General features: G+C 45.0%; 2 protein-coding genes across 2 annotated transcripts in view; one reads left to right on the top strand and one right to left on the bottom strand.

Annotated features, from left to right (window-relative positions):
* Positions 1–11,366, top strand: part of POLR2B (RNA polymerase II subunit B) — a 52,136-nt gene extending 40,770 nt beyond the window's left edge. The window contains exons 18-25 of the mRNA XM_006167707.3: positions 913–1,007; positions 2,290–2,540; positions 2,646–2,735; positions 3,265–3,372; positions 3,912–4,025; positions 4,415–4,575; positions 10,159–10,354; positions 11,073–11,366. Of these exons, the coding sequence (XP_006167769.1) occupies positions 913–1,007; positions 2,290–2,540; positions 2,646–2,735; positions 3,265–3,372; positions 3,912–4,025; positions 4,415–4,575; positions 10,159–10,354; positions 11,073–11,162 (1,105 nt within the window). The 3' untranslated portion in view covers positions 11,163–11,366. The remainder of the gene's footprint in view (positions 1–912; positions 1,008–2,289; positions 2,541–2,645; positions 2,736–3,264; positions 3,373–3,911; positions 4,026–4,414; positions 4,576–10,158; positions 10,355–11,072) is intronic.
* The window catches only part of IGFBP7 (insulin like growth factor binding protein 7), a gene marked incomplete at its 5' end in the record, with an annotated part of 94,052 nt that continues 88,608 nt past the window's right edge, over positions 11,252–16,695 (bottom strand). Inside the window, 3 exon segments of the mRNA XM_006167714.3 lie at positions 11,252–11,496; positions 14,003–14,129; positions 15,693–15,809. Coding sequence (XP_006167776.2) covers positions 11,477–11,496; positions 14,003–14,129; positions 15,693–15,809 — 264 coding nt within the window.

Genomic DNA, 16,695 nt, shown 5'->3' on the forward strand with positions numbered 1-16,695 from the left:
GAATCCTGTTGAGTGGTTATGAAGAACTGAAAATACTACTACTTGTATCATCTGAATTTTCAGGTGCTGACTTTTTTTTTTAAGAGAGAGATTTTTTGCTATAGGGTGTGTGAGCTTGCTGGAAAGACAGACAGAGAGACAAAGTGAGAAATCACCCCCTAGGGGTGATGGCCATGCTGTGGTCCCTTCTCTGTTCTCCTCTTGGGTTCTTGGGTACGCATGCACATGTGCCTGGTGTGGGTTTGAAGCTGCTGGGTCTGGGACTCAAACTGCAGTCAGCTACGTGGGAGTCCAGTGACATAGCCATTACGTCAACTGCTGGTCGCTATTTTTTAGTTTTACTATAGGGCACATATGAGCCCCAGAAAGAGAGCCGGAAAGTAAGAAAGCATCCTCTGCGGGGGATGGCCACACCACAGTTCCTTCTCTATCCCCCTCTCGGGATTTTGGACACACGAGTCTGGCATGTTTTTTAAGCTGCTGGGTCCAGTACTCTAACTGCAGTCGGCTCTGTGGGATCCAGCAGCCAGCACTGACTGGCCCTTTTCTGTGTAATTTTAAAGGGCAGCAGTAGCACATGATATGTTGGACATTATATAAAAACTTTACTCAAAATGTTTGAGCAGATCCTGGATGGCCATCTTTCAGGTTATATGGATTCTTCTGTTGGGTAGGAGGTTGGATTGGGTGGCCTTGGGTCCTTCCTACTCTCACGTCAAGTTCTAGGTGGTTCAAGCCATGGGTTAGATGCTCTATATCAGATGGAGCCCACGTGATGCCTTTAGGATTTAACTTTGCCCCTGAGTCCAGATTGTGTCAGGTTCATATTCTCCCAACATTAGCTAAGTGAAAAACTTTCAGTATAAGTCCTTCTATTGAAAGAAAATAGGTTATCTTTATAATTGTTTTTAGGTCCGTTTTCTATCGCTCATACAAAGAACAGGAGTCAAAGAAAGGATTTGATCAAGAAGAGGTTTTTGAGAAGCCTACACGTGAAACATGCCAGAGTAAGTGACGCTGACATTTTAATTCTAAGTCTAAAGTTAACTGACTGGTTTTCCTAAGTGATTTTACTGGGTCGCGTCCTCCACCCCCGCCCCCTTTTATGATAATGCAGGAATGTGTTTCCATGTCATTCTTAGAACTCATGTTTTAGAAAATAATGTGTATTTGCCAGAAATCTTTACTCCTAGGCGTGGGTTTGCCAAGACTCTCCTCCCGGTAGGTCTCACAGCGAGGAGATCAGAGAGGTCATGCGATTCTCTGGGACATGACCCACAGCCCCAGTCCCACTTGCGATGTGTTTCTAGTTGTCCTTCAGTTTCTCCCTCAGATTGTGATGTAACCATAATTGTTCAGCAGCGGTATGTGTAAACATTTAAAAAACAATGAGAGCGTATGTAGTGTGTGTGTGTTTTTCTGGAAAGCTCAAACTTACTTTCTAGTTAGTTATCTTCACAGACATTTAAAAACTGCTTATACAGTGGAATGGATGGAATGTCCCTGGGAAATGATATATCTATGCTACAATTTTGACTTCTGTTTTTCTTTCTTTTTTTTTTTTTTTCAAGTTTTTGCCACACGAGACAGAGAGGGAAAGTAAGAAGTCATGCCCGGGGGGATGGCCATGCCACAGTCTCTCCTCCATTCTCCCCTTGGGATTTTGGGCGCACACACACACACACACACACACACATGATTTCCAAGCTGCCAGGTCTGGGGCTTGAACTGCAGTTGGCTTTGTGGGAGTCCAGCACCTTAACCACCAAGTTACCTGCTGGCCCCAAATTTTGACTTCTAGTAACATTACATGAACTCAAATGTGTTTTGCTTCCTTAGACATCTTCCCGTTGCTCCGTCTCCACTGACAGGCTTTATGTAGTGTGTTACTGTCCAGTGGAGTTAGGATTGTGGAAAGGAAGCGCAGAGTCTGAGGACGCGTGTGTGGAGAGGCACAGGGGCTCTTCCACATGTAGTACAAAGACCAGAAGGGGGCAGCACACTGCCCATGGTGTCTGCTCTGGGAGAGTCTGATTTTGTGGTGCTTACTCCACTATTCTTTCCCTTCGTAGACTGTAGTACTACTGAGTTTAGAGAGTTGTGTTACTTGGATAAGGGCATTAGATTATTACTAAACAGAATTCATGGTGTTAGAAATGTCTCTGAATTTTCTCTCACTTGGAACTGATTCCTGTAAGTGAGTTCGGATCTTTGGGGATTATGTGAGGTTTGAATGTTTTTCTGTGTGGTAGTATTGCTTCAGAAAACTCCATGTCTACTTCTGCACAGGTATGAGGCACGCCATTTATGACAAACTGGACGATGATGGTTTGATAGCTCCAGGGGTTCGTGTATCGGGAGATGATGTTATTATAGGCAAAACTGTCACCTTGCCTGAAAACGAAGATGAATTGGAGAGCACTAACAGGCGCTATACCAAGAGGGACTGCAGCACTTTCCTCAGGACTAGCGAGACGGGCATTGTGGATCAGGTGATGGTAACTCTCAACCAGGAAGGATACAAATTTTGTAAAATTAGGGTGAGTATAGTTTTGCTTATGGAACCAGTTTTAGAGAGGAAGCCAGATCCACTTAATTAACCTTTTTTCTTTTTTTTTTTTTTTCTTCTTTTTAAATGAATTCAGGTTCGCTCTGTTAGAATTCCACAGATCGGAGACAAATTTGCTAGTCGACATGGTCAGAAAGGTACCTGTGGTATTCAGTACAGACAAGAGGTAGGTATCTTGGATCTGTCTCACCCTCAACCCAAGGTTTTGCTGAGCATTTTTAATAAATCAAAATTTGCTTTAAGAGCTCAAGAATGATAAAGGCTTGACTTTTTAAACTTTATTTTTATTCATAGAGAGCATGTGTCTGTGTGTGTAAGAGAGTGAGAGGGAGGGAGAGAAGGAGCGTGACTTCCCCAGTGAGACCTGGTCATACTGTACCCCTCTCTCCTCTTAATTCTCCGTCCCGTCAGGATCCTGAGCACATGCACAAGGGCCCGGTGTGAAGCTGACGGGGCGGGGATGCAAACCCCAGTCAGCCCCATGTGTTCTGGTTCCCTTTGCACAGCACCTAACTGCTGTGTTACAGGACTGGCCTCTAAAGACCTACAGCCTCGACTTTCTAACTTCAGTGTTGATTAAGTACATAAACAACCATTTTGAGCAGAATTTAGGACATAAAAATTTAGTTTTTGTTTCATTGCTAAGAATAAGAGATTTTTGTATCTCTAAGTCTTTTGAAACATTTCCTTTATAGGATATGCCTTTCACCTGTGAAGGCATCACCCCTGATATCATCATCAATCCCCACGCCATCCCCTCTCGGATGACAATTGGTCACTTGATTGAATGTCTTCAGGGCAAGGTAAGAGATTTTCTTTAAAAATGCAGTTTCCAAACTGGTGTTTCTTACAAAGCAATAGAAGATTTTTCACTTATTTGCATCCCAGTGTACTTTTACAAAACTAGTATGATATTTAATTTCCTGATTTCAAATTGGTTACTGTTTTCCCTATTCTTTTCTTTTTAGGAATTTGTAAAGTTATGGATAAATCCAAATTTTTGTAAAGTAGCTAATTCAGCCTCTGTGTGGTTATCTGTTTAACTGATTCTGTTCTGTGGATGAGGAATTAATTCATTAGTGAACAGTGTGAACTCAGTGTATTATTTTATAGCTGAATTATCAGCTACACATGCATCTTTTGGTGGAGGGTTTCTATTTTTAAGTTTCTTGTTAAGGTAGACTGACTATAACAGCCTAACACATGGATGGTTTGGTTTTAGGGCATTAAAATGTCATTTTCCCTGAGTCATCCAAAATATTTAAGAGTCTAACTCTTTTTGTGCTTAGTCTCATGTATAGATTTCTACCAGAGGCTTAAAATTCAGTTTTTCTTTTTAAAGGTATCGGCTAACAAGGGTGAAATTGGCGATGCCACTCCATTTAATGATGCTGTGAACGTGCAGAAGATTTCTAATCTTTTATCTGATTATGGCTACCATCTCAGAGGAAATGAGGTACATTTTCTATACTGCTCTTAAAGTGGTAATTTGTTATGTGTATTCATTTTGGTGTGTTGTCATGTTCTTTAAAAATCAAACCTATAAAACATAGTTCAGACATGTTCACAAATCATAAATGTAGACAGCTTGATGATTTTTATAAAGTGAACACACTTGTGTGACTAGAACTAAAATCTAGAGAATGTGGACCCTTTATGCCTCCACGCCCCCTTCCGTCACTGCCTCCCCACCCCATCCTAAGCCAACCACTCTAGACTCCTAACATTCTAGATTAGTTTTGTCTGCTTTGATTTTCAGGTCATTGGAAGTACGCATTATATGTGCACATATTCTTTGAATTTATTATTTTTAAGTCTGTGCTTCATGATCTGTGTCTCTTCCAGGTCCTGTACAATGGGTTCACTGGTCGAAAAATCACATCACAGATTTTTATTGGCCCCACTTACTACCAGCGTTTGAAGCACATGGTGGATGATAAGATTCACTCTCGTGCTAGAGGACCCATTCAGATTCTGAACAGACAGCCCATGGAGGGTCGGTCTCGGTAAGAGTGCTGTAGCAGCGTCATCCCTGTTACCAGTTGGCCTTGAATTAGGAAAAGTCGCCATTCCCAGAACTAAGACAGTGACTGCCCATGTGGCTGTCACCCCAGTTCAGTAGTTGTCAACTCATTGTCAATCTTGATACCTTTTATCTCATTTTTTATACTTAAGTATATGAACAAAGTCTGATCCCACACAGGTAGGTGGCTGGAAAGGGAAGAAAATTTTGATTTTTTTCCAGATAGTTATAGATATTCTTTGCTACACACAACAACAGATTGTAGTACATTTTTATTTATTTATTTCATGAGACAGTGTGGAAGGGAGGGGAGGCATGCACCCCCAAAAGTGTCTTTGCACCATGCTCCACCTTGATTCTCAGCCGTCCTGGATGATGCACACAAACGTGGCATGTATGGGGTGTCCCTGGATGTGGACCTGGGACCTTCTCACTTGGGTCCACCTGCATTACTGTGCCACTGCCTGGCCCTGATAGGTTGTAGTTTCTTAACGATCAGATAGAGTGTAGAATCAGAAACCACATCAGTGAACCTTTTATCTTTACTATGGTAACCATTAGTTCGTTTTACACTTTGAATGCATCTTTTACGCTTGCTTAATTTTGCAGCGTCATAATTGGTTTATTGGGCAATACTGGTTCATTGAATTATGCAGGTTTTCTTTCCTTTAAAAAAAAAATTGCCATGGGACCAGCAGTTGGCATAATGGCTATGTCACTGGACTCCCATGTAGTCAACTGTGGTTCGAGTCCTGGACCCGATGGCTTAAACTCATGCCGGACGTGTGTGCATGCATGCCCAAGATCCCGAGAGGAGAATGGAGGAGGAGGGATTGCGGCGTGGCTGTCCCCACTCTGGGGGAGATTTCTTGCTTTCTCTCTCTCTCTGTTTCTTTCTGTCTTTCTGGTGAGCTCATGCACCCTATACCACAAAAACCTTTCAAGAAAAAAAAACCCTAACTGCCAGAAGGTGCCTTCACTCATGAGAGAGAGAGTGAGAGTGAATGAGCAAGAACCATTCAGTGGGGCTGGTCATTGTACAGTCCCTCCTCCTCCAACTCTCCTTCCTGTCAGGATTTTGGGTAAGCATTCACATGCACCAGTGTGTTTTTCAAGCTGCTGAGACCAGGATTCGAACTATGGGCAGCCATGTGGGGTCTGGCTCCCTTAACTACAAAGCTAAGGGACTAGCCAAATTATTCAGATTTTCAAATGCTGATACATTTCATTTATATATGTGTGTATGTGTGTGTGTTTGTGCGTATACACACTTTTTTTTTTTTTACTTAGAAATTTTTGCTATAGGGCACAAGCACTTGCTGGAGAGCAAGGGTGAATGTCCACGCCACAATCCCTTCTCCTTTCTCTTCTTGGGATTTTGGGCACACACACACATGCCTGATGAGTTTCAAGCCTCTGGGTCTGGGATTCAAACAATAGCCATGTGGGAGTCCAGTGCTTTAACCATTATCCTACCTGTTGGCCCCATTATTATCCGTTTTTTAAAAATCACATTTGTTTGTTTTTCTTTCTTTTTTTTTTAAAGAATTATTTTACTTTATTTATCCATTTATTAATTTAACCAGAGAGGGACAGTGAGAAAGAGAGAGGGAGGGAAATGAGAAAGCACACCACCAGGTCCTGGACTCAAACCATGGTCGGCTATGTGGAAGTCCAGTGCCCTTAACTACCACGCCACCTGCCAGCCCCTAAAAATCACATTGGTTACTGTCACCAGGAAAGCTTTTAAGTGTCAGGATACTCTCAAGCCCATAGAAGTGAATAAAGTTATCTTTTTGCTGGTAAGCTCAAATTTTTGATCATTTTCAACAACTACTTTAAGTTTTCCTTGAAATGAAGGGCTCACTTTGTTCAGTTTCTTTAATTTCTTGTTCATTTCTTTGTCTGCGAAATAGATGTAAGTCTGAGTTAGCATTGCTGATGGTGTGCCTGAGTTACCAGAGTTGGTGCCAGCTGGTTTTTCAGGTATAAAAGATATTCCATGATAAAAGTGACTAGTTTGGAATCGTGTAAATGCGTTTTCTCAGGACTGCTAACTAACTTCACTGTATGGCAGAAATGCTTTCTGAGAATTTCCATTTTGTCATAGAGTATTAAAAAGGTCTACTCATGGCCAAAGTGTAAGAAAGCTAGTAATTTTTATAGTACCACTGCTGGCACTCTTAAGTGAAACTGGCCCTCCCCATGGTCCCCTTCACTTGAGTGGAGAGCACGACTGCTAAGGTTTGGCTCTACTGCCTGAGTTTGTGCTGAGGAACCAGCAGTTTACTCACTGCACCATCAGTACCTCATCGACACTGATAGAAACAGGTACTATGCTGTTAGTATTCTTATACAAATAGTTCTGGTCCTCAGGAGAGCCACAGACCATACTTTGCAGACCTTTGCTCTAAATGATTAGTATGTTAAAAAATGAACCTAGGCCAGCAGATGGCGTAGTGGTTCTATCACTGGACTCCCACGTGGCTGACCATAGTTCATTCTCAAGCCCAGTGGCTTGAAAATCATGCTGGGCGCATGTGTGTGCGTATGTGCGTGTGTGTGCCCAAGATCCCTGGAGAAGGGACTGTGTTGTGGCTGGCCTCTCTGAAAACAGAGATTTCTCCCTTTTCCTCTCACTGTCTCTTTCCGGCAAGTGCATGAGCCCTATGGCAAAAACCTCTACGAAAAAGAATGTTAAAATAACCTTAACCACACACAGTGGCTCCTTAACATTATTACATATTTAGTGTTCAAATTTCCCTGTTCATTGCATCATTTTTTAAAGGTTTGTTTATTTATTTAGAGAGGTTTTTGCTATTAGGGCACGTGCGCTTGCCAAGAGAGAAAGAAAGAGAGATAAAGAGATAGAAAGCAAGAAATCATCCCCCAGAGGGGATGGCCACGCTGCGGTCCCTTCTCCCCTATTCTCCTCTTGGGATTTTGGGCACGCACGCACATGCACCTGGCATGAGTTTTAAGCCCCTAGGTCTAGGACTCAGACTGTGGTCCACTATGTGGGAGGCCAGTGATGGATGCCATCTGCTGGTCCTGTTTTTTTGGTTTTAATCAGGATACAAATAAGATCTGTCTTTGTAATCAATTGACTAGTCTCTTAAATCCTTTAAAAAAAAAATCTCTGGATTGCTGTCCAGTTTTTTTCCCCCATGAGATTTACTGGATTGCTTGTCCAGGAAGATTTCTCAGTGCGTTTCACTGGTTGTATCCCTGTGCTTTACATTTCTGATTTCCTTGTAAACTAGTTAGATTAGAGGCTTGCAGAGACTTAGGCTTTGAGTGTTTTGGCGGTAAGAGGTGGTGCTCTGCACTTCCGATAGATTGTCTTTCTTTTTATGACTTTAACAGCTATTAATTATCATTGCCTAAAGCTTTTGATTAAATCTGGATTGCAAGGGACCAGCAGATGGTGTAACAGTTACGTCCTGGATTCCCACATGGCCTACCTGTGGTTCGAATCTCAGACCTGGCAGCTTGAAACTTACGCTGGAAGCGTGTGTGTGCATGTCCAAAATCCCTAGAGGAGAATGGAGGAAAAGGGATTGTGGTGTGGTCATCCCTTCTGGGGGGTGATATCTCGCTTTCTGTCTCTCTTTCTCTCTCTCTCTCTCTGGCAAGTGCACACTTTCTCTCACAAAAAAATAGAGCTTGCAAATTGATGGGATCTTAATTTTTATCACTCTCCATTTATTAACTGGACTATTTCTAAAGTTTTGTTTCCTCAACTCTTCAATTACTTTGTAATATAGTTCCTGTAGTGGGGCAGAACAAATACTTGATCCTTTATAAATGAAAACAAACTTTTTTTTTTTAATTTTTAAGAGAGATTTTTGCTATAGGGTGCTTGCACTCACTGGAGACAGAGAGACTGAGAGACAGAGAGAAATTAACCCTAAAAGGTGATGGCCACCCCACAATCCCTTTTCCTCCATTCTTCGCTTGGGATTTTGGGTATGGACGCACACATACCCAGTGTGAGTTTTAAGCCATTGGGTCTGGGACTTAAACTGTGGTCGACTACATGAGAGTCCAGTGATGTAACGATTATGCCATCTGCTGGTCCCCAAATACTTGAGTCTTTCCATTTATTTATTTATGCATATATTTATTTATGTATTTATGAATAAATGTATGTTTAACTCAGGGCATGTGCACTTGGCAGAGATGGCAGGTGGGGCAATGGAGATGAGAAATCACCCTCCCAGGGAGTTGGCCACACTGCAGTGCCTTCTACATTCTCCTCTTGGGATTTTGAGCACACATGTACATACTTCAGGCATGTTTTTCAAGCCACCTCCACATATGGGGCTCAAATTGGCCATGTGGGATCCAGCTACCTTAATCTCCATGCCACTTGCTGGTCCCAATTCTTTCCCTTTATTTAACAGTTTTCATAATAACGAGTTGGTTGTCTAGCATTCTCCAAAGTTGACCAGTGATCGATTTTTTGGGGGTAATGCCATTATAAGCCCTTTGTCTTTCATCTTACTGTGTGTGTGTGTGTGTGTTAAGAAGGCTAAGGGAGTCATCACCATTCATTTGCCTGGCCATTTGAATAACACGGTTCACTTTTTAGGGGAAACCTGTAACTATTCACCTGTTTGCCAAATTTCTTTGGCAATATACTTTTATCATTTTAGGCTTGATTGCAGGAGAGACTCATTCATTGAGAAACTGGTTACTGGTTTACTTAGATCGACTTACTCATCTTTGAGTTTAGAGTGGAATCCTTTTTTTTTTTTAGAGAGGTTTTTGCTATTGGGTGCGTGTGCTTGCTGGAAAGACAGAGAGAGACAGAAAGCGAGAAATCGCTCCCTAGAGGGGATGGCCACACCTCAATCCCTTCTCTGTTCTCCTCTTGGGATTTGGGCACGCATGCCCATGCACCCGCGTGTTTTAAGCTGCCAGGTCTGGGACTTGAACTGTAGTCGACTACATAACAGTGACATAACTGATATGCCATCTGCTGATTCCTAGAGTTGAATTCTTGAAAGTTAAATGAGAGTATTATGAGCCTCTACTTTGTATCTCATTGTATTTTTTTTTTTTTTTGAGAGATTTTCACTGTAGGGCGCGTGCGCTCGCCAGACAGACAGAGAGACATAGAGACAGAAAGCGAGAAATCACCCCCCAGGGGGGATGGTCACGCCGCAATCCCTTCTCCTCCATTCTCCTCTCGGGATCCTGGGCATGCACGCACACGCGCCCGGCGTGAGTTCTAAGCCACCGGGTCCGGGACACGAACCGCGGTCGACTACGTGGGAGTTCAGCGACATAGCCATTACGCTAACTGCTGGTTCCCTCATTGTATTTTTATGAGGAAAATTACATGATGTACTTGAGACTCTAATGTGTCTACTCCACTTGGGGACCTTCTTATGTACATCAAGTAGTTGATAGACTTCTCCCACCTGGCCAGGTAGACAGAATGTTAGGGTATAAAAATTAGAGCTGCCCCCTCATCTTTATTGTCATTCTTTCCTGTTAGTCATGTGTTTATAATAAAAAAAAAAAAGCACAAAATAATCTGTTGTTTTCCTTTTAACAGTGATGGTGGCCTGCGTTTTGGAGAAATGGAACGAGATTGTCAGATTGCCCATGGAGCAGCTCAGTTTTTAAGGGAAAGGTTGTTTGAGGCATCAGATCCGTATCAGGTTCACGTTTGCAATCTTTGTGGAATAATGGCAATTGCGAACACCAGGACCCACACGTACGAGTGCAGGGGCTGTCGCAATAAAACCCAGGTAGGTGGGCTTTGCTGGTACTTGTTTAGAGTATGCCCAGGTTGGGCAGATTGCTTGTGGTGGGACAGATTGGCATGTTTCACTTTTTTTTTTTTTTGGAGAGATTTTCACTGTAGGACGTGTGCGCTCGCCAGACAGACAGAGAGAGACATAGAGACAGAAAGCGAGAAATCACCCCCCAGGGGCAATGGGCACACCGCAATCCCTTCTCCATTTCTCCTCTCGGGATCTTGGGCATGCACACACACGCGCCCGGCGTGAGTTTTAAGCCACCGGGTCCGGGACACAAACCGCGGTCGACTACGTGGGAGTCCAGCGACATAGCCATTACTCTAACTGCTGGTTCCCGGCATGTTTCACATTTTGATAGCACACTCTCTGAGTACTAGTTTTAAATGAGGAAAAAGATAACTTTTGTAAAAACCAGTTGAAGTTTTGGTGTGGTATTTTCTCTGAGCTGTTCAACTTTGGGAAATAATAAGTCTTATAGGAAGTGTAAATGACGGTATTTAATGGGGCAGGGGTGAGTAGAAATTTTGTTGGGCAGAAAGGGAGAAGTCCACAGCCTGTCGGGAGAATGAACCCGTATGCCAAGGTGGCAGGATGGGTGCTCTCGGTGCTTGCACTGGTCACCGTCCACGGTGCCATGTTGTTACGGAGGGTAGAGAAGTGGGTCACTTTGATTCAGTTCTGCTAATTATCTTTTTTTTTCCTCCAGATTTCATTGGTGCGAATGCCGTATGCGTGCAAACTGTTGTTCCAGGAACTTATGTCTATGAGTATTGCACCTCGAATGATGAGCGTTTAGCTCTTTTAAAAGATACTCAACAAGATACTGATAAATACTTCTGTGTGTTATTTCTCTATGGCTTTAAAAAATGACAAGTACATGCTGTGTTGTGATAGAAAGGATTTTTTATTTGTTCTGTTTAATAATATGCATGCTTTTTTTCTGTAAATAGATAATAAATTTTTGTAGATAGTCTTGATGTGTTACCTTTATTTTGTATTTCTCTGTGTAAAACCAGTGAATATAACTAAAATGTTAGTGGACTGGATTAAAAGGAATTTATTAGGCAAGAACGGGGATTGTAGTTTTCCAGGACTTTCAGCTCTACAGGTTTATAGCTCCACACCTTCACCTGTTTGTAAAAAGAGAAAGATAAAAATTAGTTACATATATGGACATTCTTGACTTTCTGATTGTCAGGCTGTCTAATGTTTCCAAATTAATGACGACGTTAAAATGTGAAGGCTGGTGTCAGCAGATGGTGTGGTGGTTACGGCACTGGACTCCCACACGGCCGACCGTGGTTTGAGTCCTGACCCAGGACTTGAAAATCACACTGAGAGCATGTGTGTGCACGTGCCCAGAATCCTGAGAGGAGAATGGAAGAAAGGGATTGTGGTGTGGCCATCCCCCGTGGGAGGTGATTTCTCACCTTCCCTCTCCAAGTCTCTTTTTCTGTCTCTTGGCAAGTGTATCTCTGCCCTATGGCAAAAACCTTAAAAAATAACAATGTGGAGGCCAGCAGTGAGGCTCAGGCTACATGGGGAGGTCCTGGGTCATGTCCTGAAGTATCTGTGGCATGCCAGGTGTGAGCTTGTGCCTGTGGCCTGGGTTGGCAGAGGCTGGGAGTGGATTGCAGCACAAGGATCCTTATCTCTGTTTTTCATGGAATACATAGACAGGATCTGTGGGGACCGTAAAGCGATACACTGGAGTGCCGTAGCGTTTGAGCTGTGGGATTTTAGCTACAGAGGACAATTTTGTTGTATTGGCCTGTATGTAAAAGGCAGGCGCGGGAACCAGCAGTTAGCGTAATGGCTATGTCGCTGGACTCCCACGTAGTCAACCGCGGTTCGCGTCCCGGACCCGGTGGCTTAAAACACACGCCGGGCGCGTGTGCGTGCATGCCCAAAATCCCGAGAGGAGAATGGAGGAGAAGGGATTGCGGTGTGACCATCACCCCTGGGGGGTGATTTCTCGCTTTCTGTCTCTATGTCTCTCTCTGTTTGGCGAGCACACACGCCCTATAGCGAAAACCTCTCCAAAAAAAAAAAAAAAGTACACAGACTTAAAAAAATTTATAGAACCGGAGGAGCACATCCCACGTGGCCAAGCTGAGATCCAGAGAGACTAAGGGACCCTGTGTGGACCAGCTCTCACTCGGAATCACAGCGGGAGGATAGTCAGCGGCAGGGCTGAGACTCACGCACGACCGGACTCAGCTCCTGCCGTCTCTTCGCCTGGCTTTCCAGCTCTTGGCTGAAGAGACTGAGCAAGCACCTGTTCACCAGCCATTTTCTTTCCTGTCACGGCTGAGCGATCTGCTAGTGGATTGATTTGACGACCGCTGACAGGGAGTTTTGTTCTTTCTTTCGGCATAGGGGAAGCCGGTTCAAACTTTAGTCTGGTAGAACTGTGCAAGTGTAAAGTGTGACACCGTCAGGGTGAGTTCCTCGGAGTGAAATAGAACAGTACAAAATCGGCTATTTGCCAATATTCTGGCCTCTCATAAAAAGTTTAAAATGAAGGAGTAGAATTGGCCACCGTCATTTCCTCTTAAAATAGGAGTTTAGTATAGTCTCGACACGGGGAAATGCCGGGTAGGTAGAGTTCTGTGGAACTAGCAGTTCTACTCGAGTTGGGTTTTGACTCGGCGTAAGATCGGGCGAAAGCATCTAAGTCGTCGTCATGGCATCTGGTCAGCCGTCCAGGTACCCGTGGAGCCAGGTGCTCCGCGTCTAGCAGCGTACCACGTGGATTCCCGACCTTACGGAATCTCATTACAGGCACTCGTGATGGCCAAGCTCTGTTCCTGCGATCGGGCTGTTGAGCAAGTTGTCAATAAGGGAGAAGCTTAAAGGCGGACGTGTCGTAGTGTCACCTGGTGCCGTGCGGCATGCATTTCTCTTTTTTAAGGGATATTTTTACTGTAGGGCGCATGTGTTCACCAGAGTGAGAAGTCACCCCCCTGGGGGTACGGCCATGCTGCAATCCCTTCTCCATTCTCTTGGGATATTGGGCATGCATGCACGTGCGCTCGGTGTGAGTTTCAAGCCTCCAGGTCCGGGACCGCTAGGTGTGAGTTTCAAGCCTCCAGGTCCGGGACTCGAACTGCAGTTGTCCATGTGGGAGTCCAGTGATGTAACCATTATGTCATCTGCTGGTCCCCGGGCGTGTGTTTTTCAATAGATACCATGTAGCACCACTCTAGACTCAATTCCATTCATAGAAAAAGCCTGTATTAGGTAAGTGCCAGAAAGTGGCAAGGCACACCACGCACAAGCATAATATAAATCTGGTGTAATAAAAATTCTGAACAGTGAAGGGGTTTAAAGGAAACTAGGTAACTGTAAACAAATAGGCAGTCTCGCAGATCACCAGGGCTGCTCGTAGTGAACGCTAACCACTGGGGACCAGACAGAGCCTGACTTACGGGTTCCTGAGCCTCAGACAGAGCGGATTATCTGCCTGGAGAACTGGCCCTAGGCCCCAGCGGCCACTGTCTTACGCCCGGAGTGGCCGTGCTGGGCCGTCAGAGGAGCGGCTATGTTGGCTGTGTCCGCTCCTGCCGTCGTGCCGCTGGTCTCTTCAGCAGAAGCACCGGCCATTTTTAAGTGGCTGTGACATGTGTTACATACCCTTCTTCACTGGTATTTCATGTAAGGAATCCACCACTGTGATTTTTGCCGACGCGGAAGCCTGTCCTTGGGAATTGGACGCGTGGCACTCGTATTCTCCGGCGTCTTCCTTACTGAGAGGAGATACCTGGGGGAGAAAAATCCTTCAGTCCCTCTGGCGGTCGCCTCTCTCAGTGGCGACAGGTCGTCATTTCCTAAGTAACTCCTAAGATGACCGGAAGACACAGCAAAGGAGCTGCCAGACATCGTGCAAGTCATGCCGGGACACTCAGCTACATGTTTGGGTGGCTCAGAGGACTCATTCTGAGGAATATGAAGGTTTTTTTAAACAAAAGTTCATGGAAGGGCCCCAGGCGGCATGGAAGTTAAAGCAGCTGAATCCCACACTGCCAGCTGTGCTGCTCGAGTCCTGGACCCGGTAGTTTTAGAAGCTCACTGGGTGCGTGTGCATCCACGCCCAAAATAATGAGAAGATAATGCCGGAGAAGGGGTTGGGGCTCGGCCACCCCCTGGGGGTGATTTCTGACGCTCTCTGTCTCTCTGGTGAGCCCTAAAGCGCCAGAAGACTCATAGCAAAGGGACTGCTTCCCCTATAGCGAGAGAGAAAAATCTAAAATGGGGTGGATGTGTTCTCTGGCGTGGCTCCCTCTTAGACGGTCTACTTAGATCACGCCTGAGTCTGAGGGGAGTGCTGGTAACGGTGTGACCTAAGCCCATCCGTGAGTATCAACAGCCAAGTAAAATAAAATATTAATAATCAAATACTACTTAGATCGTTTAGTTCTTTAAGGATTTTTGCTTTGAACTCTTAGGAAAAAAAAAAAAGTTCTCATTAACCCATGAAGCTTTTTTTTTCTTTTTGTTATAGGGAAGCAGTATCTTTGCTATGAGTCTTTAATTTAATTTAATTTGTTTTATTTTTTATTTCTTTAATTTCACCAGAGAGAGAGAGAGAGAGAGAAAGTGATAAAACAAGCCACCAGGTTCAGGTTTCAAACTGTGGTTGGCCAGGTGGGAATGTCCAGCACTGCTGATCCCAACTATGAGTATTCAGAAAAGACAAAAAAACAGGGGACCAGCAGTTAGCGTAATGGCTATGTTGCTGGACTCCCACGTAGTCGACTGTGGTTCGAGTCCCGGACCCAGTGGCTTAAACTCACGCTGGGCGTGTGTGCGTGCGTGCCCAAGATCCCGAGAGGAGAATGGAGGAGAGGGGATTGTGGTGCGGCCATCCCCCCTGGGAGGTGATTTCTCACTTTCTGTCTCTCTCTCTCTCTCTGCGCCCTATAGCAAAAACCTCTCAAAAAAAAAAAAAAAAGATGAAAAAACAAAGTTTGATGTGAAAAAATAGAAATCCCTGCAGTTTTTTTCCCATGAACTTTCAAACATTTTTTTTTCCTTTTCACTCACTATAGGGCATGTGCGGTCACCCTGAGAGAGAGAGAGAGAGAGAGAGGGAGAGGGAGAGGGAGAGGGAGAGAGGTGCCGAAAGTGAGAAATGGTTTCTAAAACAATAAAGCTCAGCTCCTCCTCTCGTCCCTCTGGAAGAGGAGCAGCGAGCTGTGGTGGGCTGTTCCCAGAGGGGGAAGAGACGGTCCTTTCGGGCTGCCGGTGCCGGGGGGGGGGGCCCCCTGGACAAGCCTGCTCCTATCTCAGCCTAAGGACATCCCTGCCAGCTCTCAGGACTCACCAGCACCCAGCCAGTTACTTCATGCTTTTCTGGGCCACCCCGGGTCTGAATGGCCAGGTTGTCCCGGTCACCAGGCAGGAGTTCTGTCCTTTGAACTCCATAGTGACCCCTTTTTACCTGCAAAAAAACAAAAAGAAGGAGTCTTAGCTCTGGAAATGGCCACACCCTTAGAATTGCACAGATGCACACTGAATATTTTTATTTTTTAAGAATAACTATTTAAAAAATGCGCTATGGGGCAGATGCACCCACCAGAGCGAGAGGGAAGGTGAACCGCAGACAGCCCTGTGGGAGCCCAGGGCCTTTACTTCCCCTGTGGCCCCACACACGGGGCTTGCTAATTAGCTCAAACCCAACAGCTCACATGGCCCCGCTCCCGAACACAGAACACGTAAAGTGCAGGCCCTCTCCCCTTGCTCTGGCAGTGTCCTTAAACTCCCATGTTCTAAACTACGTGACCTTTCTGCATGTTAAGGGGACACAGACGGCCCCAACTTCCTGCCGTCGTAAATTCTGTTCTGTGCTAGGCCTCCTCTGCTCTGCCGCGCCGTGTCTGACGGACAGAACAGTCACCCAGTGCTGGGTTTGAGGCTTGGGACTTTGGGGCTTCTACGTAACAGCCGCATGAACGGCAAGCCATAGGCCGAGTCCAAAGCCAGCACTGTGACTTCGTCCTGAGGCCCAAGGGTTAATCCCGTGGATCCCTGGGGATCTGAGATCAAACACATCTGCAACTAGATGCTACCGTCATGGTTCTCCGGGCAGAGCTCGCCGCCTGCTTTTACATGTTTTGTGAGGAGATTCGGAAGGTCGGGTTAAGAAAGCCGGTTTCCTTGGTTCAAGGCCAAAAGTGAATACTGTCCGCGTGTCCTCCCTCACTTTTTTTTTTTTTTTTGAGAGATTTTTGCTATAGGGTGCGTGCGCTCGCCAGACAGAGACATAGAGACAGAAAGCGAGAAATCACCCGCCAGGGGGGATGGCCATGCTGCAATCCCTTCTCCTC

Source organism: Tupaia chinensis, unplaced genomic scaffold (assembly GCF_000334495.1).
Source record: "Tupaia chinensis unplaced genomic scaffold, TupChi_1.0 Scaffold144982_1, whole genome shotgun sequence".
Lineage (NCBI taxonomy): Eukaryota > Metazoa > Chordata > Mammalia > Scandentia > Tupaiidae > Tupaia > Tupaia belangeri.